Source organism: Notamacropus eugenii, chromosome 6 (assembly GCF_028372415.1).
Source record: "Notamacropus eugenii isolate mMacEug1 chromosome 6, mMacEug1.pri_v2, whole genome shotgun sequence".
NCBI classification, from domain to species: domain Eukaryota; kingdom Metazoa; phylum Chordata; class Mammalia; order Diprotodontia; family Macropodidae; genus Notamacropus; species Notamacropus eugenii.
Window position 1 is genome coordinate 316330842 of NC_092877.1, and position 23309 is coordinate 316354150.

Here is a 23309-nt window from a genome sequence, read left to right on the forward strand (position 1 = left end):
TTACTATAGGGAGAGGTTCCTCCAGTAAAATGAGAGGCTTAGATCTGCATCATCTCTAAAGTACCACCCAGCTTTAACATTCTTATGAATCTGATTCTCTCTCCCTCATCTTCCAGCCAACCTACTGTATTATTTGGAAAACATCCACCCCTTCCCTATTTCCCTGTGGTTCCAATATCCTGAACAAACCCCAAACCCCATATCTAAGATTGAATGTGTTTGTCTGATTGCTCAAGTGATAAGGGGTCCACTTAGCATCTGACAAGGGGTTAGGTTGGGGTCTAACTCCCCACCTAATTTTCCCAGATTCCCCAGAGAATCTAGCCACTTTAGGGAGTCAGGGAAGGAAGCAAGGGCAGGGACACAGGACTCAGACATCCTGTGTCAATATCCCCAAACGGTCTTTTAAATCTTCTAAAAACCCAAGGTAGCTGGCAGCTTGCCCCAAGTACTGTGGTCTAGAAGAGGGCGCCGACTAGATGGATATCAGTTAGGGAGGTTGTTTTCTGCTACAATTTCCGACTGCACAACTCTCCCCTCGAGTTTTCAAAAGTTGGGGGAGGAAGGAAAGGAGGGAGGGAGCATGGAGCATGGAGGACTTAAAAACTTTCATCCATCTCCAAAGCCCAACCTTTAACAGCTATGGCCAGTGTTCTGGCTTATCAGTCATGGTGGAAAAAGTGTAGGTAGCACCTCCTAAGATCTATCTACATCAACAGCATCTTAAAGCTAGGGTACTAAGATGCCCTCAGTGTTCTTAACCACTCAAATCCTGGGATGGAGAGCAAAACCCAATGAATGGCTGTATACTGAAAGGTCATGAGTCTAACCTCCCACCAAATGCAGACATCCCCAACCTCTAACCTCCCACCAAATGCAGACATCCCCGACCTAGGCTCATCTATCCTCTTCTTGAACACTTCCAGAAATGGGGAACTCACTATCTATAAAAGCAACATATTACAGATTGAGCTGATATATGCTTCCCTGTAACCACCAACCCTTGCCGCTAATTATCCCTCTGAAGCAACAAATTAAATACCTTCCTTCTTCTCTGTGACATAGCTGAAGAACATAATTCTACTCCCTGTAAGTCTTCTCTTTTCCAAGCCAAATACCCCTGATTTATTCAATTATGCCTCATGTGACATGATTTACAAACATGTCACTAATCTTGGCATACCTCCTCTAGATGGTTTGTCAAAGTCCATTTTAAAATGCTGCCCCCAAAGGTGAACACTGCCATAGGCATATTTTGATCAGGGTAAAGAACAGTCATCTGGACAACATACTTCTATGGGTACCGAGTCTGATACTGAGTTCACTTTTTTAGTAGATATCTGATGTACCCCGTTGACATCTTATGTATCTGATCAGCTGAAACTCTCTACACTAGTGGTGTCAATCTCAAACAGAAACAAGGACCACTATACCATACATAAGGACTCCTGCAGTTTGTTATTGACTTAGATCTGCAAACCACTTAAGATTTAGCCCTGGAAGAAACCTCAGAATTCATCTATTTCAACCCCTTCATTTTACAGATGAGTAAACTTAGGCCTCGGGAAGTAATAAGACTTCCCCAAGGTCACACAGTTAGTATCAGAGAGAGAACTAGAATTCCTTTCTTCTCACACTTGCCATCTCCTCCCTTCAGGTTGTCATTTCTCTTACGCAGTAGAGCTGGAGAAGAGACCATTATTTAAATAACAGGAATAAAGACACAAACTTGACCTCAGATTTCATTAGCATAGGGAAATTTAAGGGAAATAAACCCTCTCTACCAATGTTGGCAGATACCTCTTCAGGAATTTATGGTCTGAGAGCTGCCTGGAGCACTGAGGAGGTTCGACAGCCAGTATGGGTCAGAACCTAGTCTTTCAGGACATAGAAGCTAGCTCTCTATCAGCTCAGTCACATTGCCTTTCCTCTATATAACAGTACTTCAAAATGCTTCTTCTTCAGTCCCTTCATCTTTCTTTCTCTAGGCTAAATGAATTTCAGCTTATTCTCAGATTCCATTTTCTAGTCCTTCAATGATCATTCCCAATCTATGCCTCTCCTCTGACCTTTATTCCTACCTTTACCCTAGACCACCAACTACCAGGCATCCACATTGCTTTTCTGATGTGGGACCCAGACTCTTGTCAGAGTCTGACTGTGGCCAAGTGGATTGCAAGGATAACTTCTTGACTCCTATGTCCCATACCTAAATAGGTAAAACCCACACCAAGCCACATCAGCTTCATAAAATCCTCTCCTGACTTATTCCCTCATCCCCCACTAACCTCCAATTCTCATACTTAAGTCTGAAACACACAATTTATGAGCTAATTATTTACTGCCTTGCATTGTTCACTTTTGTGTTTGTGTTTGTGTCTCCCCAATTAGAATGGTGGAGCATTGGATTTGGAGTCAGAGACCCGAGTTCAAATACTGCCCAGGGTGGGACTTTGAGCATGTCACTTCCATTCTCTCTGGGCCTCAGTTTCCTTATCTGTAAAATAAGGGACTAGGACTTTATGGCCTCTAAGCTTATTCCCAACTCTTAATGGAGCACAGCAGAAAGAGCCCAGACCATGAAGGCCTGGTGTCAATTCCCAAGTTTCCTCTCTGAGGGACCTTGGGCAAGTTACTCAATGTCCCTTCATCTGTAAAACTAGGCTGGAAGAATGAATGTATTAGAAGGTCTCTGGGGTCTCTTTCACTTCCAAATCATATAGCCCTAACACAATGCTCAGCAGGTAGTTGTTGACTTGAATTAAGTGGAATTGCATCCCATAACAGCACATCCTCATTTGTGAGCATTGGTGAGGCATACTTGTATGTCATCCATACTGGGTTGTCCATACCCAGCAACAAGGCCATAGATACTTGAGTCATATCCAGCAGAATTCCAGGAACCAAAAAAAAATTCAGGCCATCTCCCAAGTGCGAGCACAGACCCATCTTCCCCACCATCATCCTAGAACTCCATTCCAAGCAATGAACCCAGACAAGAAACTGGAATTTTTTTTAACTTTATCATTTATAAAGCCATACAATGGGTCGCAAGGAAACAAAGGCCGCTGTACAGAGTGGGAGGAGAGCTTCCGTGTACAATACATTCATACCCGGGATGAGTAACATAAGTCAGATTTTATACAAGGTGGCAAAAGTTATGGGCACAACGATACAAAATATAAAGTATATTTCCATCTATATAAATACATAGCTTGGGGGGTAGGAAAGGATAGGGTTATTATATTTTTTGGGGGGGGAGGACTAGTGGGGGGAGGGATTTCTTACATTTGCTTTCAATAACATTTGAGACAGGAGGAGGGGGAAACAAAAATACAATAAACATCTGTGCACTTATACACTAACACACACACATACACATACATACTAGGGTTTCAAACTACTTAACACTGATTAGAAAATTAATTTGGTACACCCTCCCAACAAGATTCAGACTGCTAGGAACAGCATAGGAATTGGAAGAAAAGAGGGCCTTCCCATAGCTCCCAGACTCTACGAAATGGGGCTTAGGGAGGAGCAGAACAGCCCAGGATCCTTAGTCTGCCTAATGATTTTCTCCATCAATCAGACAACACCAAGACTAAAGCCAACTAGTGACCCTTTGGGCCTCACCTCCCAATTTCCTTTGCCTGAAGGTGATTTCGTACCAGACTTTCCACTGCCTCCTGCAATCATTACCCATCCCCATATACACATCCTCCCATACACATATGCATACCAGTTCCCTAAAATGATAGGTATCACACACCCACATACACATATATACCCACACCCATCTTTCCTATGTTATGGAAGGAAACTCCAGAGTCTCAGCAGATAAAGGGTCTTGGCCTCAAATGTGCCAGGGCAGAAAGTCAAGATCTGTGCCTTCTACCCAGTGTTGCTGAAACTGGGGAAGGCAAAGCAGAGAAGAGACCTGGACTAGCATAGATGAAGAGATGATGATCATCGAATGGGCAGCCTAGACCAGATTCTCACATGTTAATCTTTCCTCTAGGCCAATGAAGGGAAACTGACCTCTCCAGTCAGATCAAAGTGACTGAAATTTTCTACTCATCTTTTCCTGAGATCCATTTTAGAGATTTCTTCTCTAATGGGGTTCTCTCACACCCAAACACACCCTTCCACCCTCCTCTCCTATCTTGGACTCTGACCTGCCCAGAGATTCCACCTTCAAAGATGGCAGACATGGCAATTACGCCCCACAATTTTTTTTCTGTCCACCCAAGGGAAGTGCCCAGATTTGGATGTGGGGTTGGAGAGACTTCTCCAAAAGGCTCACATAGAGCCTCTCTTCCTAGGGGGAGGAAACTGTGGAGAAAGCCCTTTTGTCGATGCACACACCACTTATAACGCAAAAGGAAAACACAAGCTAGGCCAAACAAAGGAGAACAGTGCCCCGGTGATGCTGATAAAGAGATACTGGTCAGGGAGAGGGGTAACATTTGAAGCTGGTCAAACTACAGGTTTGCTCCTCATTCAGCTAAGCTCTCAGAACCAGCTGACAATTTCTTTTTCCTCCTCATCCCACATGTAAAGAAGCTCCCAAAATCCTATACTAAGCTTGGCTTGTTTTTAAGAATTCTTTTATCTCTCCTCTCTCCCTTGGGGATGCTTTTATTACATCCTCACCTGTCTTGGTAACCTAACAGAGTTTTCATCCTGACATTGAATGGTACTAGATAGGAGAAGGCCAAGGATGTGTATAGACAGAGTAGAGACAAATCACTCGTTACTCTGACTGAGGCTTGAGTGACAGCCTTCTCTCCTTTGTCAACTATTTTCAGGCCTGTCCTCTCCTTCCCAATCTCAGCCTGGCTTTAAAAATGGAATGATCCAACATTCCCAAGTGGATCAACAAACAGACATCAATGACATACAACATAAATCAACAGCAAAGTGGATTGGGAGAGGAAAAAGGGTATGAGAAAGATACAGTCATTTACAAAAAAAATTAAAAGTGCTTTCTTTTTAAAGGAAATCTTTGGCAAGAATATATTGCAGTGATGTATGTGTATGACAGTGTATGTTGTGTGTGTGTGTTCATGCCTACCTGTGAGATACAGTCTCTGACACCTAATTCCACATGGTCTTACCCTACCAGTGCCGTACCCAAAGATGGTGCCCACTCCAAGATTTGAACACAATTCTCTTCCCCTTTAGATCCCCTGGAAAGTCAAAACTAGTGACTCCAGGTACCTCTAAACATGTCCAGATTAGGAACATTAGGTTCTAGGGAGTCAGTTCTTCTTAGAGTGGTCTTGGTTGGTATGAGGGGACAGTTTACTTTCAAACTTTAAATCAAGTCCCCTCAAAAATAGGGCTATCAGGGTTGGCCAGAAATAAGACAGCCAGTGGGTACAAGGTGAGAGAGAAGTGAATGTGAAGGCTGATCCCAGATCTTAGCCAAGGGCCCTGGAGCTGGGTGATGAGGGCATCTGGCAATTCATCTGATGTGAAGCAGTGATGAAGGATCCAGAGCAGGTGCCCAGAATTCTTCAGGTGGAGCAGTGGTAAAATGAAAGTGGAAAACTCTTGACAAAGAGCAAAATATATGTCTTTCCCTTTTTGGGCACAGAGCTAGGACTGATGGGGAAATAAGGAAAAGGTTTAAAAAAATTCAGGGGTCTAGCTTGAATTTCTCCAAAGGAAAGGGACTTTTGAACAACTTCAGTCAGAAAGACTCATGGTCTTCCTAATGGGGAGCAGGGGATGGGGACGGTGGTTCACCCCTGCTCCCTACTGTCTACAAACCATTCTCATTTCCAACTCTCTGAAACAATATTGCCACCCACTTACAGTATTTGGGGAGGGGAAAATATGAGAAGATACACAAGTAATAATACACACACCATCCATATCCTCCACGCACATCCTGAAACCTCCACCTCCGTGCAAACACACACGCAAAGGGCCTTTGGCAATTGGGTTCAGCTCCTCACATGTAGGGTGCTCTAGGAGCTGCTGAGCCTTGGGCTGAAAGGGAAACTTAAGGGACTAATGATGAAAGAAACAGATGTATACAACCTTACCCTAGGATGAACCCAATCAAATTCCCCACCTCCTACCCCATGAATATAATGGACAAAGTTGGCAGAAGGTGGTTCAAAGATAATTCAAATATAAGGTCTCTTATCTCTCAGGCTTTAGTTATACATACAACAGTCCATACAGGGAGGGGTGGGATACAGTATATACCCAAAGAGAGGTGATAAAGCAAAATGGAAAAAAAATAAATATTTCTTGTCAATTTACCTGTCCTTTTTTTCCTTTTCTTAAACTTGATTAGCTTACAGTATTCCATCAGTATATTTCATGTATATATTATATATATTTATATATCAGTACAATGCCACTCACTAGGGAACCCAAGTGGGCTTGGGGAGTCAAAGCATTGGATAATGATGAGTTCTTGTTTCTGGTTTGGATTTCTTCAAAAGTATGGGGCTTTCACAGCAAGGACCCTGGGTTCCTAGGCTTGTTTTCATGTCTTCTACCCCATATGGGTTGGTTCTTTTGGAGATACAAGGTAGGTGAAAAGAGGGACTTTGGCATTGTAAAGTAATCTACTCAGTGAGCATGCAGCTGGGTTGTCTACCCTGGAGATGTGACCAAGCCTGAGACCCAACATGATCTGGCCCAGCCAGGATGGTGACAGATATCTGTTCTCCAGGGAGGCCGAGCCACCATGCAACAAGAAAGCCAAACAACTTCTAAAGCACTTGTGGAGAGGAGGACAAGGGTTGAGTCTTCCCCCTTGGACTTCCTGAAGGCAAAATTGGGCAGACCTTTCTGAAGAAGTGTCCAACAGGATTCTTAGCTTCCAATATGGCAGGATGGCTAAATCCCTGTGATCCCAATGGGCATCATCTTGTGAGCAAGTCTAAGAAGCTACATCCAGGAAAAGGTTCAGGGTACAAAGGCACAAAGAGTAGGGTAGGAGATGTCAGGGAGAGCAGTTAGCCCTAGGGGAGAATGGGAGGGACATGTCTTGCCCCGCAAGTCTAGAGGACCATGGGTCAGGGCTTAGCATCCCCTGCCTCTTCTCCTGTCCAGTTCTCCCAACTCTCTCCAGACCCTCCTGAAGGTTTTGGGTTTGCACTTCTCCCTGGAACCAATGTTCCCCAGCCTCACATGACAAAGCAAGGGTGTTGACTTGTATAGGGAAATCCTTAGTGCAGTGCTCATAAGTGGCAGATACCTGCTTCCTTCTCTTGTGTGTCTGAGGAGGAGAATGAGGAAACATCCAAAGATTGCCAGAACTGATTAGGTGGGATGAAAGGAGGTCCCAAGCTGATATCCACAATCCAGGGTGATTCTGAGTAAGGAGATAGGGCCCCTCCCTGAACTATTCCTGATCCTACAGTGACATCAGGAGATGGTAGAGATCATCTTTGGGGAGAAAGGACAACTTCATGCGCATATTATCTATATAGCTGAATTTGGAGTTATATGTCTAATACACGCAGGTACTTAAACATATGCATAGCCTTTTCAAACAAAGAGACCTTAGTATACTTTGAGGGATGTGACACTTATTAAAGAAAAAAAAATGGATGTCTTAGATTTCCCTCCTAATTTGTTTGATAAATACACCTCTCGGATGCCCAAAGGAGGATTCTCAGCTAGTGACTTTTTCCTTGCAAGGTTGTTAAGTTAGGGAGATGGGGATCTATTTTTACCATGGTCCTAAAAGAAAATCCCAGAGGGGATTTGCCACTTTGCACCCCTCCCTCCCATGGAAAAATCCCAAGGGGTAGGAAGGAGGTCACATAGGCTTGGTTAGTTGAGTATTTGGGGTATTAGGTTGCTATTGGTTTTTTGAAGTTTCCATTCATCCAATAGGCTCTATGTTGTTCTTCCATCTATTTTTTTCCTTTCTCCTCCTCCTTTCTGAATTCACTTTCCTCTTGCCGCACTGCACTTTCTTCTCTCCTTTTCCAAAAATTGGCCCCACACCTTCCTTCCGGATTCAAGGGTCCCCTTCCCCATGTGCCCCAAGCCCAGCTGCCCTGGCCCCTGGCATGTTCATCTCTTCTGGCCAGCACTGAGCATGACCTTGGAAACAAAGTTGACAATGGCCGCAGCAGGTTGGTTGGGATCTAGCTCAGCAAAAAGGTGACAGGCATTGTCCGTGGTGCTGCCTTGCTTCCTGGCCACAAAACCGAAGAGCCTACAGAGAGAAGAGAGAAGAAAAAAGGGAGGAAGGGGACAAAGGGAAGCCATGGAAGAAGAGAGGACAGGAGTACAGAAGAGAAGGTGGAAAAGGAGAGGGAGGGAGCATAAAGGAGATATTGGAGAGATGGGGAGGGGGAAAGGAGGATGAAATGGGAGGGGAAGCAGAGAAAAGGTCAAAAAGAGGAAGAAGAGGATACAGAATGATAGGGGGGAAGTAAAGGGGAAAATATAATCAAAGAGAGGAAGAGGAGGGAAGAAGAAGGAGAAGGAATCAGGGATGATGGAGAAATAGCAAAAAATATGTGAGATGTTATCTTTATGCCAAGAACAGAGCTTTTGCTTTTTTCCTACCTCTTCCAATGCCATTTCTTTCTCCTTCCTCCCATTCTGTATCATAAGTAAAGCATCATAAGTAAAGAAACTTGTCTCCATTTGGAGAGAGACAGAGAGAGAAGGGAAGGAGGAAGGAGAGAGGGAGGGAGGGAGGGAGTGAGGAAGGAAGGAAGAAGGAAGGAAGGAAGGAAGGAAGGAAGGAAGGAAGGAAGGAAGGAAGGAAGGAAGGAAGGAAGGAAGGAAGGAAGAATTAGGACCTGGAGACAGATTTTGATTGAGTAGGAGATGCTTTGAGAGCTTCCTTCTTGGCTTGGGGAGTTCTGGGGAGGGGAAGGAAGTTGGAGAGACAGTGAAAACAAGAGTAAAATGGGGAAGTACATGAAAGAGCCTCTCCCATCCCTTCCCCTGCTGGACTCGTTTTAAGTTCAGCACTGTAAGCAAATAAATATGACATTGTTTGCCAGTCTGAAAGCTTCAGCCTCCTTAAGTACCATATGAAACTGAAAAATAAAGGGACAGGCTGGCCTGACTTCTCATTATTCCCTTGCATACCCTACAGTGTACAGAATTTGAGTGAAGGGCTTGAGGACCCATCAGTCAAGGGCAGGGGCAGACTCCCACACTTTGCCCTGACTAGGCCACAGCACCTTGGAATTCAAACCTTGGAAAACAAGGTTATAAATATGGGAGCAGAGGGGAACAGAATGTGAGCTGAGAGGTCCCATAGTTGGCGTGTTGCTAATTAGAGAGAGATGGGGAAATCAGAACAGCTGGAGATTCCAATTAAAAACCCCCTCTCTGGGACTTGAAACACAACAGCTAAAATTAGCCAAGCTCTCCACCCTACAAATACTCACGAACATAGGAACACATTTACACATCCCTTTGCCCTACGTGTCTCAAGGGCTGCTGAACAGTCCCCCAGGTTCAAGGATCAATGACCCTTGGGAGCAGTGGGCCCATTGGCTGGGGGGACTCTGGGAGCTGGGGGGGGGGGGGGTCAGTTTTCTTATACAATCAAGGGATAGATCTTCACTGTGTCTGCTCTTGGTCATGAATTTGCTCTCTGAGGAAATGTCCTGCCTTCCTATTTCTCCTGAGAGTGAGTGGCAGAGACAGTCTTCTCCCTATGTCCAGAAGAGGGCAGGGAGAAGGAAGAGGGTGGGCATGAACCTAAGGCCCAGGGAGGTCCAGATGCCTGAACTTCCCAGACCTGTGTGTTCAGCACTATCCCCCATCTGCTGTAACCAAGTTCTTCCTGACCTTATTTCTATCCCTGTGCATGAGCCACCACCTCTACAATCCTCCCTCCCTGGACGTTCACAGTCCAGAGTGCCCCACCCTCTTCTCTGGCCAAATTCAACATAACTAATTCCTTTCATCCACCCAGGGAAGCTGATCCCAAATGTAGTGAAGAGAAGTGGGGAGGGGGAAGGGGGCGGCACAGCACAAGAAGAGAAAATGGCTCTTCTTTCATTATCTGGCTCCTTACCCCATTAATAATACCCTATTTCCAAAGGAAAGTCTTCAAGCTGGCTCCTTCTAGCTCAGAGGTTCTTAACCTTGGGTCTATTAACTTATTTTGGAATATTTTCATAACTATATTTCAATATAATTGGGTTTTTTTGTAATTCTATGTATTTTATTTTACGCACTTAAAAACATTCTGAGGAGTCCCTAAGCAACCCAAGAGGTCCATTTCACAAAAATGATTAAGAACCTCTGTTCTAGCTGATACGGTAAAATACTTCTAAGTCAGAGAGGAAAAGCCTCCTGAATACTAGAGGGAGAAAGTTAACTGGGCTGGGCTGGGCTGGGGGGCGTTGGTAAGACAGGGCTTATCTGAAAGTCTTAAACCTTCAAAATAGCAGGAAATCTAAGAGGCTGAAATTTTTGCAAAACTGGTGACCCAGAAGGGAAAAAAGGAGAGAGACCAAGATGCTTAACATGGAATTCCCTCCCGTCTCTACGAGTGATACTGTTCTAATTTGACTGCTTGTTCTGGTGAGTTAGGTGGTCTTGGTCTGGTCATGACCATTAGAAAGTGCTCACCAAAATGGTAAGAGGCGAGGATCAAAAGAAATCAAGCTTGAGGACAAGTTGGAATGAAATGAAAACGGAAAATACACACTCCCAACAATAGCAACGTCTGACATTTACAAAATGCTTTCGAGTTTGCAAAGTGCTGAACAGAACTTAATCTCCTTTAAGCCTCACAAGGTAGGTACTCGATATTATCATACTCTCATTTTATAGATGGGGAAACTGAGATTCTAAAAGACTAGGTCACTTGCCTGGCTGATGTCTAATTCGATCTTCCTGACTTCAAGTCTAGGACTCTATTTATTATGCTACACTGTCGTCCCCAAACATGCCTAAATCTAGAGTTTGTGCTTCACGGAGCCCCTGCTGCTCTTGACCCTATGAAGGATGGCTGCTGGGCCCCAGGGAAGGAAGAGAGAGGAGAGGGAAGGCAGGAAGAATCATTGGTCAATTTGACTAAATTTATCTTTCAGGCTATGTGACCTCAACTCCAAAGTTGACCCTTAACTCCCATTCCCCCCCAATCTCCTGTGCTTGCTCAACGTTTCAGGAGCCTCTTGCCATGTCATTTTGGGAAGCACAAAGATGAAATAACCCAGGAAAGAGGGTAGGGGGAAGAAGCCATACTTACTTAGCAGGCACACCTCCCTCTGCTTTTGTCCACCTAAGGGGAGAAGAAGCAAGAGTAAGCAAATTTTCTGCCTCCACTGGTGCCAAGCATCTTGTTAGAAAACCTTCACAGGAGTAAAAAGGGGGCCCCTAAAGTGATCACGTGTGTGCTCACTGTAGGCTTAGGTAGGATGGCCTAAGCTGGCATACAGTTGATTTACCAATTCCTTTCCAAAGCATGTTAGGGAGGACCCAGTTGAATGAGTAGGATAGGGGAAACAGGGGCACCCAGGAAAATCAAAGGATCACAAACTTAAAAACTAAAAGGGACCCTTACAAATATCATTTCATTTGATCCTTTCAACAACCCATTGGAAGTAAAAGCGATTAGCATCTCCATTTTACAGATGAGGAAACTAAGGCAGGCCCAGGGTCTCCATAGTTTGTAAATGTCTGAGGTGGGATTTGAACTCAAGTCTTCCTGGTTCCAGGTCCAACACTATCCATTATACTACTATAGTGATTATACCACCTCCATTAATATCAGGCATCTTCATCTGAGATAACAATAACTCAGTATACAACCACACATACACACACTTCTCTGCTTAAGAGTTGAGTGAGGGTGCAAGGGGTGGAAGACTTACTTCCGTTCTTGTGGGTCCAAGTCACAGAAGGTAACAGTGTTGAGGGGATAATGTCTCCTAAAGAACAGCCTAAGGCATGAAGATAGAATAAATGTTGAGAGAGTAGATCGTTAGACCCTTCGCCCTATTTTCCAGTCTCTTTTTTCCTGTATTTTTCTAGAGCTATCCCCTGACTTCCATAACATCTCAAAATGCTCACATCATGGTGAAGGCAGGAAGTACCAGGGCTCTCCCAGAGGGACGTGGGCAAATAACTGGGACAGAGAAAGACTTACTCAGAAGCCTGGTGTCTGGAACTGTGGGACACAGAGGAGAAAGGGGCAGGGACTGTGGGGTGGAGAGAAGAAAATGCCAGAGGGAAGTAAAGTGGGAGGTTCAGAGTTTGGGTGGGAATATCTTTCTGATCTGGCTCATTTCTTCTTCCCACTTTTGTCCAATAATCCTTAAGTAAACGGAGATGTTGGAGGTGGGGAAAACTGCATACAGAGTGGGCTGGGGAAGGAGAATTCCTTACTTTCTCTGGTTGTCTGTCAATGTAATCCCCTGGGCAGAGACCTTGAAGTGGACAATAGTGGCAGCCGGTGTGGGATCTGCAGCCAGTGTCTCAGCTGTGGCTTTAGAAATGGCCTGGGGCCCCGTGAGTGACTCCATGTCAACAGAATTGACGAAAAGCACATTGCAGGCTGAAAGAAACCCCAGCAAGAATGAGTGAACAAATTACATTATATAAATATATATTACAATAAATGAACCATTACCAGACCATTAGAAATAATAAATATGAAGAATCTAGAAAGAGACAAGAAGACCTGAATGAACTGATGCAGAGGAGGAGAGTTAAGCAGACCCATGAGAACAATTTACACAAGGGAAATGTCAAGTTTAGGATCAATGTGATGATTGAACATGGAAATATGTTGCTTAACCCTTGGAAGAGAGGTGGTCGGCTACAGGAGCAGGATGAGGCGTTTATTTTCATATATAACCAATGAGTTGGCAAGGTTTGCTTAACTGTTACAAGGTTTGCTTAACTTTGTTACAAGACAAGGTTCTAATGGCAAAGAGGAGTCATTTGCAAGTAAAAGTGATATTTTTTAAAAAAAAAAAAAACATCAATAAAATATTTTTAAAAAAATAACTTTCCACCCCTGGAAAGATTTCATTCCAGTCCTGGGGAAGGAATACTTGCCAACAAAAATGTCATTTTCTGATTTGGTAAATAGCTATGGGTGCAAGCTACTGATTCAGAAGGGTTGGAACTAAAAATAGAGTGCAGAAATGGGGTGAGAGGCAGGGCAATATAAGGAGAGCAGAGGCAAAGAAGGGCAAAAAGCCTCTACTGTCATTAACCACTTACCTGCCCCCTGTTTCAGTAGATCTGTGGTAGAATTGGCAGATGAACTATCTTTTGTCTCATCCGTTGGATCTGTGGCATAAAGAGAAAGTTATATAAAGGAACAGATACGGGACCAGAGCCCCAACTGCAACAAATGCTTTCCAAACCATGCCATCCTATTAGAAAACCTTTGACCTGTGTGTGCTCAATGATCCTTGCTGAATTAAAAGTGACTTGTCAATTTGTTTAATGTCTAAATTTATTTCACCATTAATGTTACCTGATTATTTTAATAGCAATGTGATTGAATTACTATTTACAGTACAACTGTACAGCTCAACAACTGTTGAAATAATGTTTGCAATCCCACAGTGTGTTCTTCAATGAGTATTTAAATCATTTGTGCTATTCAAGTTATATTTGACCTGTTCAATAAGCTGTACTAACCAACATTGATTAATTAGAACATAAGTCTTAGATATAGGAGATAAAAACGGTCAGTGTTGAAGGTAATATTGTAGAAACCCAAGGAGAGATTAAGCACCAGGGTCAGAGACCTGGGCTTCCTCTGAATCCTATAAATATGATACAGGAATGGGGAAAAAGGATTATGGGTTTGGCCCGCTTCCTCTCCTCTCTGCCCCTCCCTTTTATCCATACACATACTGATGTGTGTAAGTTAGAACCCTAAGGCTAAAAAGAACCTGGAGAAGTCATCCCATCCAAACTCTAGATAGTAATGGCTAAAGATGTCATAGCAAAAGGTACCATAGAAGGTCAGAAAAGAAAGATAAGTTTGAAAAGATGCTCATGAAGCAGGAAAGACTTGAACTACCAGGACTCAGATCAGATTTTACCCACCCCAGGTACAACACCAGGGAGATAGTAGTGGGGCCTACCACCCTAGTTCTAGCCCTTCTCACATCTTACACTTGGTGGTTGCAATCGCCCAAGTCTGTCTCCCATTTCCATGCCATTTGGCATACCACCACCAAATTAAATGTCTTAACATAGCACTTGTGTAAAGTCACTCCCCTGCTTACAGACCGACCTCCCATAATTCCCAATAGGATCAGTCTCAAGTGCTGACATCTGATTTCCAAGACCTTTCACCAGCTGGGCACACCATAGTTGCCTAACCTTATTTCCCACTACTCCCCATTATGAATTCTCTACCAGGGATGGCCACTTCCTTTGCCCTCCCCTCACCTCTTGGTCTATTGGAATCCCTTAAGGTACAGTTGGATTTGCATGCCAAGATAAGGCTTGAAAACTGCCCCCTTCAAGAGTTACCATTCCACAGGGGAGACTTTGAGCCTTCATGGTAACAACTGCAACCTGATTTGTCCCAACATAAATATCTCTGGGCTATGGAGAATGAAATGTTCTGAATTAAAAATAAATGTACTTAGAAAAAGCTATATTTAAAATGTTCTTCCTTGTCCCCTTTCCTCCACTCCCAACTCTGCGATGCCATACCCTAGGTAGGTGCTGACCTGGTCTATGTCCTGAACCTGCTTTCAGGCCTAACTTCTGACCACTTCCTTCATAGAAGTCCTTCCAGACTCTTCTTCCCACTCTGACCTCCTCTGTGCTTTATGTCTACATCACACATTTCAGCACTTATGGCACATCACCTTATTTCATTGTTTCTTGGGTATCAGTCTGATTTCCCATTGAGAGTCAGTGAGCCAATGTGCTTTTATTAAGTACTTGTTGTGCGCCATGCACTGCATAAACTACGACTAACATGGACCCTGCCCTCAGAGGGGCTCACAAGAGGCTAATGTTTCTCATGGCATGAAGCACAATGTGAGATGTGTGACTGTCACTAATTCTAGTGGTTACCTACAATTTCCCCACCGTGCTCAGCCCCTGATAAACCAGAGTTAGTCACCACACCAGCTGATAGAAGGAGACCTAGTAGCAGGGAAAATAAATTCTATCTCCACCCAGCCTACCTAGGATCCCTTTCCCCATGCCCAGAGTTCAAAAGAAATTGGGCGGCAGGCCTGATCAAAATCAGACACTCAGTAAAATAACCCTCCTTGTCATTGTTCAAGTTTGGATTTCACATTACAAGGCCAGGGGAAAATGGAGTAGGATTGCTACAGGTAGATTTTGGTATCTTCTAAGCCATGAGCAACAGGAAACAGGAAGAGGGAATGAAAAGGGGTGAGAGAGCTATGGGAGGTAAAAGTTTATGAAATGTGGCTGGGGTCGATGCCCATTTTGTGGACTGACGTTGAACTCCTGGCTCCACAGTATCGTTCTACCCTGTCTGGCACAGAGACTGCATGAGCTCACGGAGCTGAGCTTTTTAAACAATTTTGCCCTTCTGAAATTATTTGGGTAAGGGATGGGTGAAGAGGCTTAGATTTCCCCATGTTGGCAGGGCAGCCTATCTTGGCCCTGTGTTCTGGAGCAGCTACTGGCACTGATGACTGGATGTTGCGGGAAAACTGGATCAATGTGTGCTCACTGAGTGAGTCTCTGGCTCCTACCTCGGTTTGGAATGACCAACTTGCAGGGGAGAGCCAATGGGATGATAGAGTGTTGGTAGACCAGAGCAGAGAGACATCCTGTAGGGAGAGAGACAGATCCAGGAAGCAGCATTAGAAGGAGCTGGCCAGTAGGGAAAGGGGAGTCTGACTCAGATAAAGAATAGTAGGATGACTTAGGTCATCTTTCATCTGAGCTGTGTGTGCCTGAAACCTCCCCAAAAGTCCATGGCCATGAATATGATCAAATCACCTGACCAGGAATCAAGTTATCTAGACATCCCTTCTCCTTGCCTCTGGACAGATTTATGTTTTAACTACCTCAGGATGGTAAAAATACTTCTTTTTAAAGGATCCCCAAATAAAGATATTAAAAGTACTCCTTGGACACAAAAAATAAAATCTTTCCCCCAAAGAAGTCCTTCCTAACATCTCTCACCCAAACATAAACCCATTTCTTATTAAGTCTTCTGTCTGAATGGGGCCATAGTCCAGAGTTACAACACAGAGGTTATATTTAATTATATAGGAATAGTCAGAGACTATAACAGGAGAGACTAAGGGGAAGATTGTTAGAAGAACTCACTGGCAGGGTTGATTGAACCTTGGAGAAAGTTAGATGGGCAAACTCACCAAAGTTTGGCTCATTTGGACATCCTTTTAGCTTCACCCCTCTGGGGCTAGTCTCGATCAGGAAATGCCTCACTAGTTCATTGGTCATGTCTCCTAGAAGGACAGGACAGTGTTGCTGCTCCCTTCCCATGTTCCCCTCCTACTCTGCACCCTGAACTCAAGTCTCTACCCTTCTGCTCCTACTCATAATTTTTGCCTCTTTCTGGATGGATGGAGGAAGAAGCATGGGTCCTACTTGAAGTAATATGATTAGAGAGAGAGCAAGTTCTAGAAGACATGTCCAGACTTAGAAGATATTTCATTTAGTCCCTTCCCACCAGTCACCCAGCAAGTCCTCTCCCAAGTCAGGGACAGAGAGAATCAGACAACTCTCACCTCTCTTGCCTTATCCCTAACCACCATCTCCCTCCTCATCCCAAAGATACAATTCTCAGAGAAAACATTCATTACCTTTCTTACTTTGCTGAAGGATCGTGGGAGGAGGGGACGCCACTTTCATGGCCAAGCCGTAAGCTCCCCGAAAGGAATGGCTATCCCGAATGATGAAGGCTCCTGGCTCACGGTCCTTAAGTAATGTGATGGCTGTAATGGGTGGAGGAGAAAAGGAAAGGGAAAAAGGAAATAACAATTTAGGGATTTGATCCCTTCAACCCATTCAGAGAAGGCCTTCCAGGAATCTTCAATTGTTTCCCTTCCCTTCTCTTTCTTTTCTTCTTATACCCTTCCCCTTCCTTTCCCTGAAGGGTAATGTTCTTTCTTTGTTATAAGAGAGTAAAGAAGCTGGAAGTCTGGACTCCGGGTTCTCCCAGTCTGTCACTGACATTCCAAAGGGAGTTTCATTCAAGCCATTCCCCTGCCCCTGAGCAGTGTAGATCCACTCCCTATTCAGATCAGGTCTTTCCTGTTTAGCACTTAAAATGTTTCACAACCTGGCCCCTTCCTATCTTTCTGGTCTTTGAACTAATTACTACCCTCCACACTCAACAATTCACCTATGCTGGTTTACTTACTATCACATACACACAGTTCTCCATCTCCTGTGCCTGTCTTTTTACTGGCTCTCCCCTGTGCCTACTCATCTCTATCTGGAAGATTCCATCGGTCACCAGCATTTACAAAGCTCCTACCACATGCCAGACACTGTACAAAGTATGGGGATATAAAGAAAGGCAAAAGACAATGCCTTCCCTCACAGTCTAATGGAGAAGACAATGTGCAAACAGCTATGCACAAACAAGAGAGAGACAGGAGAAACTAGAAATAATCAACGAGAAGGCAAGATCATTAGGAGAACTGGGAAAGCTTCTTCCAGAAGATGGGATCTTAAGTGAGACTTGCGGGGAGCCAGGAGGCAAAATAACAGTCACTGAAAATGCTTGGTGTCAGGAGATGGAGGGTCACCTTCGAGGTACAACAGCAAGACCAGTGTCCCTGGATTGAAGAGTACTGGGGGTGTAGGATTCAAGGAGACTGAAAAGGTAGGAAAAGGCTAAATTGTAGAGGACTTCATAGGCCAAATAGAGGATTTTGCTTTTGGTCCTGGAGGTAACAGGGATCCCTGGCTTCCTTTAAAACAGCTCAATTAGTACTTCCTTCCCTCCTAAAACTATCTCCCATCTACTCTGTATGTGCCTTTGGTATCTACTCATTGACCTATCTTGTGCCTGGCACATAGTGAGCACCTGATAAAAGCTCCTTGGCTGAGCCACAGAAGGAGATTCCCTAGCCACTTGTTCCAGTGTCTCAGCACCACTGTAAATAAGTTTGTATTGAAGTCAAACTTCAAACCCAATTTCCTCCTTGAGGCCCTTGATGATTGTAAGGAGTCACGGCCATGTGTCTGTCTTGCTTTTTCAGGAATAAGTGCAGGAGAAAGTTCTAAAACAATCATCTCTATGGACGGAAAGTGTACACGGAACATCATCCTCCATGGTCCATTTCACCCGGACTCACCCTGCTCCCTGGAGATCTCAGGTTTGTACCAATACTTGGATGTATCCTGGACAAACTTAACATTAGCCCGGGTCTCAGGACTGTTGTCTGTAGAAAGAATAGAGAGAAAAGGAGAGTTGAACATCAAATACCATCACCATGTCACTGGATGGTACCTCTATAAGGTCATCTAATCCATCCCCCTGCCTCCAAGCAGCAGTTTTGCCTAAACCACCTCTGATACATAAAATCCTTTCCTATTTGAAAAGCCCTCCTCAGAAGGCACACACCCTTCTTTCAAAAATTCTTCCTTGAAAACTAAATTCTCTCCATAGCAGTTTTATCACTCTGATCTCTGTTCAACAGTCTCTTTTAAAGGTCATTCCTGAGCCCTGCCCTCAGATTTTTCCTTTTCTGACTAAATCAACCCAGTTCCTTGCCCTCATTCATCAAATGCCGTTATTTTTCCAATCTTTTTCATCATGACCAATTCACATAGCCTTAAAAATGAAAGCAGAAACAACCAAACATTTCCAAAATACCTTTTCTACCTACCTGCTCCCTTCTGCTTCCCCAGCCCAAGGACACCCTGTCAGACGTCCAATGAATGGAAATCATTATGGCACATCACCTTAGGAACAAAGATCACTACTGGACTTGGGCAAACGGATGAGTGACTAAGTTGGCATGGGTGGGGAGATCAGCTGGGAATGTGGCATTTTGTGCCACATGTCACATGCCTAGGCAGCTATCCAGAGGTGCCCCATGTGTCCATCAAATAATTGTTCTTGGAAAGTCAAAGGACAGTAGCTGTCATCTAGGCCAACTCCTTGATTTTTAAGACAAAAGAAAGTGAGGGCAAGAGATAGGAAGGGGTTCACATGTGGTCAGATGAGTGGGAAAAGAGAGGGAGAACTAGAATTCAGGTCTCAATTTCCAATCCAACACTTGTTCAACGACATCATCCTGTCCCCTTTCCAGTATGGGTACAGGACAGAATGACCTCCAAGGTCCCTTCCAATGCGAACCTTCTATTGAGGTTATATAAGGCATATATGTGTAAGTACATGCATACCTACATACATTCACATATACATCTATACATGTATATATATTATATACATATGTAATATATCTATTATTGAGATCAAACTTCAAGCCTAACTCCCTACCGCCACTGAGACCTATATTAAAATATGTGTGTGTATGTGTGTGTGTGTGTGTGTGTGTGTGTATGTGTGTAGGGAAAGTCAGGGGAGCAAGTAGGTATAGATATATATTTGGATATATTACTTGAAATATTATATATGTATGTGTGTGTGTATATATATATGCCTACTTTCTCCCTATTCCTCCCACATTACATATATATATACACACTCATATACCCATGAAAGGCATTTACTTTTTTAAAGAGAGATTCCAGTGATCATTCTATAACAATCATCACTATAAATATTAATGGATAAAAACAGATATAGGTAAAGATAAACAGATATAGATGTATGTGTATATATGTATATATCCACTTGATCCCTACTCATTCCCCCCCCACATACACATAGGTAGATATAAGTATATAAATGCATGTGTATACTGTGCGTGTGTATGTGTGTGCATGCTCATATAAGGGGACCACTAGGGGATACAGTGAATAACGCTAGAAAGACGTCAGTTTGAATGTGGTCACTGCCATTTGCTGGCTTGTGTGATCCTGAAGATGGGGATAATAACAGCACCTTACTTCCCAGCGTTGTGTGCAAACCTTAAGGCATTATGTAAATGCCAACTGTTACTGTTACTATCATGACTAAAACATTCTTCCCCTTTGCATGCCCTGATCTCAAGGTTCTTAGGGACCCACAAGACTATAGAAGATATCTTTCTGCTTCTACCATCCTTCAGAGAAAAGTCATGGTACTGGGGGACACCCATGCTTGGAATCCTGTTAGGCTGCCGGGGTTCAAGATGGAACCATCTTGAGCCTTCAATCTGAAAGGCCAGCCAGTCTCAGTTCCTGCTATAATGCAAATCACTTGTTCTGAGAGAGTAAAAATGGGCTCCTCAAATCTGTACTTTTGACCTACTTTTCAAAGGGAGATGGCGAAGTGTCCCTTTTCTTTCCCTGACAGCTAGTCACTGAAAAAGACCCCCTGGGACTCAGAGTATCAGAAGACTGGGAGCGTCTGGAAATGTTCTAAGCCATCCTTCTCACCGCTTTGAAGCCCCCAAACACCCACTGCTGTGGTTTCTATCTAATGAGCTGCCAGGAGAGACCACAACTGCATCTGCCTTCCTGTGTTGACTTCAATGACTATTTTAAGCAGGGAAGATAGTGGGAAACAGGAAGTGTACTGACCCCCAGAAGCTTCACATACCCCCAAGGAGAGAGAGGGGCTGGGAACCAAATGTCATTCCTGGGAAGGGAATGAACGGCAGAGCCTTAGAGTTGCTGCTGGTGACCCAGCCCAGACAGGAGGGAAAGGCGGGGACACGAAGGCCTACCTCCGTGTCCATACAGTGGGTTCTAAGGGTGGCTGTTGGCTTCTAGATCCATGCAGATCTGGATTACTGAGTTTAGAGGATATCCTCTTAGGAAGATGGAGGCTATTACTTGCAATCAGCATTGAATCTCAACAATCAAAATAATAATGGTTGTCTTAATAATACTTCATACTTAAAGTAGTACTTTTAGTTTCAAAATTATCCCCATGTCCAATAGGCCAACAGCTCTGTGAGGTAAGAAAGGAAGGTAATATTATCTTCATTGTACAGATTATGATACCAAGGCCTAGAAAAGGTCAGTAACTTTCTCAAGCTCACATAGGAAGTCACAGTCAAGGCCAAAGCTTGAATACAGGTGTCTAGATGCCTAGCTTCAGTCACTTTCAGACTTTGTCAGTTTGGAAGCAGAAATTCAGAGGCAAAGGTCAGAGCAGATACACTTAGAGGATCTGAGCTTAAGGTTAAGGGTACCCACCTGGCATGGAGAACTTGGAAAAATCAGGTAGGGTGTGGGAGAAGGAGACCATGCTGCCACCACTGGGACTAGACATGCCACTAGACACAGGGGATGAGGACACTTTTCCATTGACGGTGGCATAGTTGGGGAGGCTGCCTGCCCGATCTCCTGCAGACATTCTCCGCTTCTCAGGCAAAGCAGGTGTAGGACTCCCTTGCCGGAAAGCCGCAGAATCAGGGGAGGAGGATGTTGGGCTGCTCATACCAGGATAGTAGGCTGGGGAGACTGGGAAGGAAGGTGTGGAGGGAGCCTGATAGCCTGAGGCACTGCTTTGCCGGGACAGAGTAGGCCTCCTGTCCTCAGGGGTGGAATAACCACCATAGGCTGCATGCCTGTCCATGCTAGGGCTGCCCGAGACCACTGGCCCAGCCCCTCCTAGGCCTGCCACATGGCGGCTCAGGCTGGGACTTCCTGGAGTGGTGACTGAATTGCTGTGGACAGTGCCAGTGGGGTGCCGGCCTAAACTAGGGCTTCCCGGGGAGGCAGCCACACTGCTCTGGGGGCTGGAGATGGCATTGCCATGGAGGCCAGCCACTGTGTTACCAAGGGGACCTGAGACTTGGTGGCGGCTCAGACCAGGACTACCAAGTGAAGAGGTCACCATGCCAGGGTTCACTGCTCGCCGACCAAAGCCCGGACTAGGAGGAGTATTGGTCCCCACCGTCCGGTGGAGAGTCTGAGGGCTCCCAGGCAGGGTGTGGACACCAGCCACAGTGAACTGAGACTGAGGCCGGCTCTCTGGAGAAAAGTAGTCAGGACTTCGGTGGCCACTGGTGACGGCTGGGAGGGTAGGAGAGGTGTTCTGGTAACTGCTCTGGGCAGAAGGGGAAGGTTGCCCTAGGCTGCCAGAGTGGAAGCTAGCATCTGCCACAGGTTGGGTGGGTGTCCTGGGGCCTAGGCCACTGCTTTCTGCTGAGGGGAAACTCCCCACAGATGTGCTAAAGAGAAAAGACAAAGAATCCAGAGTATAACAGTCAATCACACGTAATGAATTTATTATGAATTAATTTATATGCCTTGCTATATAAGACACTCAGCTCCAGCTCCCAGTCACTATCTCTTGGCCAAGGCTAAGAACTGTCTTCCAACCAAGTGAAGCTACTTCTGGTTTCTACCTTTGGATAACATGGAGTAAGTCAGGACCCCTGCATCCCTTTCCCACTGGAAAGACCACAATCATGTTCCAGTTTTCCCAGCTGATGGAGCTGATAACATGGGCATGGCTTGTTAGCACTGAAAAGGGCCTTGGGAATCATTTCATTTCCTAGAAGAAACTTGGGCCTCAAAGAAAGGAAAAATTTGGCCCAAGGTCATATATCTAGTTAGCTGGAAAGAGAACTTTCTCTGAGTCAGCTGAGTCCTACTCAGGTACTATTAACTTCTATCTGCTGATGGAATATAAACCCCTTACTTAGTTCAGAAGAACTGGAGAATAACAGATGGGTCATGTCATAGATAAAGGGGTCTTCACTGGGAGTCACATCTAGGGAGAAAGGGCTTCACTGAACCTAATGTAGCCTAGTGTAGTCAAACTTCTATGTCGCAGACTAGGGTCAAGACCAAATACCATAATTTTATGTCTATAACAAGTTCTTTGGACAATAAGGAAAAAAATATGTCGCTATGGGGTGGGAGAAGATAGGAGTTACTACTGGTCCAAATCCATGGCAATAACCGATGGAGGAGAGTGAGGAGAATGCATAGTCATAACGTTAATGTCACCTTAAAAAGTGAAACTATGTGACACAAACCTGTCATGGCACAACAAGCCATGCTTATGTTATCAACTTCATTTTACATCTGGAGAAGCTGGTCTATGACTATGGTCCCCCCAACAGGAAAAAGATACATGGATCCTTACACATCCATTATATCCAAAAGCACTGGTAAGCTAAGCACTAGACACACACACACACACACACACACACACACACACACAAACACAGACACACACTGAACCAATCCTGGTCTTTAAGGAGCTTATATTCAAATAGAGGAAAGAATACAAATTTGGGAGTGGTGACCAGGGATGTATATTTTGGTCTGGAAAGTCA

The 23309-nt window shown here is 44.5% G+C and overlaps 1 protein-coding gene across 21 annotated transcripts in view; it reads right to left on the reverse strand.

The window, feature by feature from the left end:
* Positions 1–3004: 3004 nt before the first annotated feature.
* TNS1 (tensin 1) overlaps positions 3005–23309 on the reverse strand; it is a 316581-nt gene continuing 296276 nt past the window's right edge. For all 21 annotated transcript variants that reach the window (XM_072617751.1, XM_072617750.1, XM_072617741.1 and 18 more), the window contains 10 exons: positions 21214–22193; positions 18255–18341; positions 16752–16883; positions 16302–16394; positions 15672–15749; positions 13189–13257; positions 12346–12514; positions 11832–11900; positions 11207–11239; positions 3005–8194 (listed from right to left, as the gene is read on the reverse strand). In XM_072617751.1, coding sequence (XP_072473852.1) covers positions 8050–8194; positions 11207–11239; positions 11832–11900; positions 12346–12514; positions 13189–13257; positions 15672–15749; positions 16302–16394; positions 16752–16883; positions 18255–18341; positions 21214–22193 — 1855 coding nt within the window. In that variant the 3' untranslated portion in view covers positions 3005–8049. The remainder of the gene's footprint in view (positions 8195–11206; positions 11240–11831; positions 11901–12345; positions 12515–13188; positions 13258–15671; positions 15750–16301; positions 16395–16751; positions 16884–18254; positions 18342–21213; positions 22194–23309) is intronic.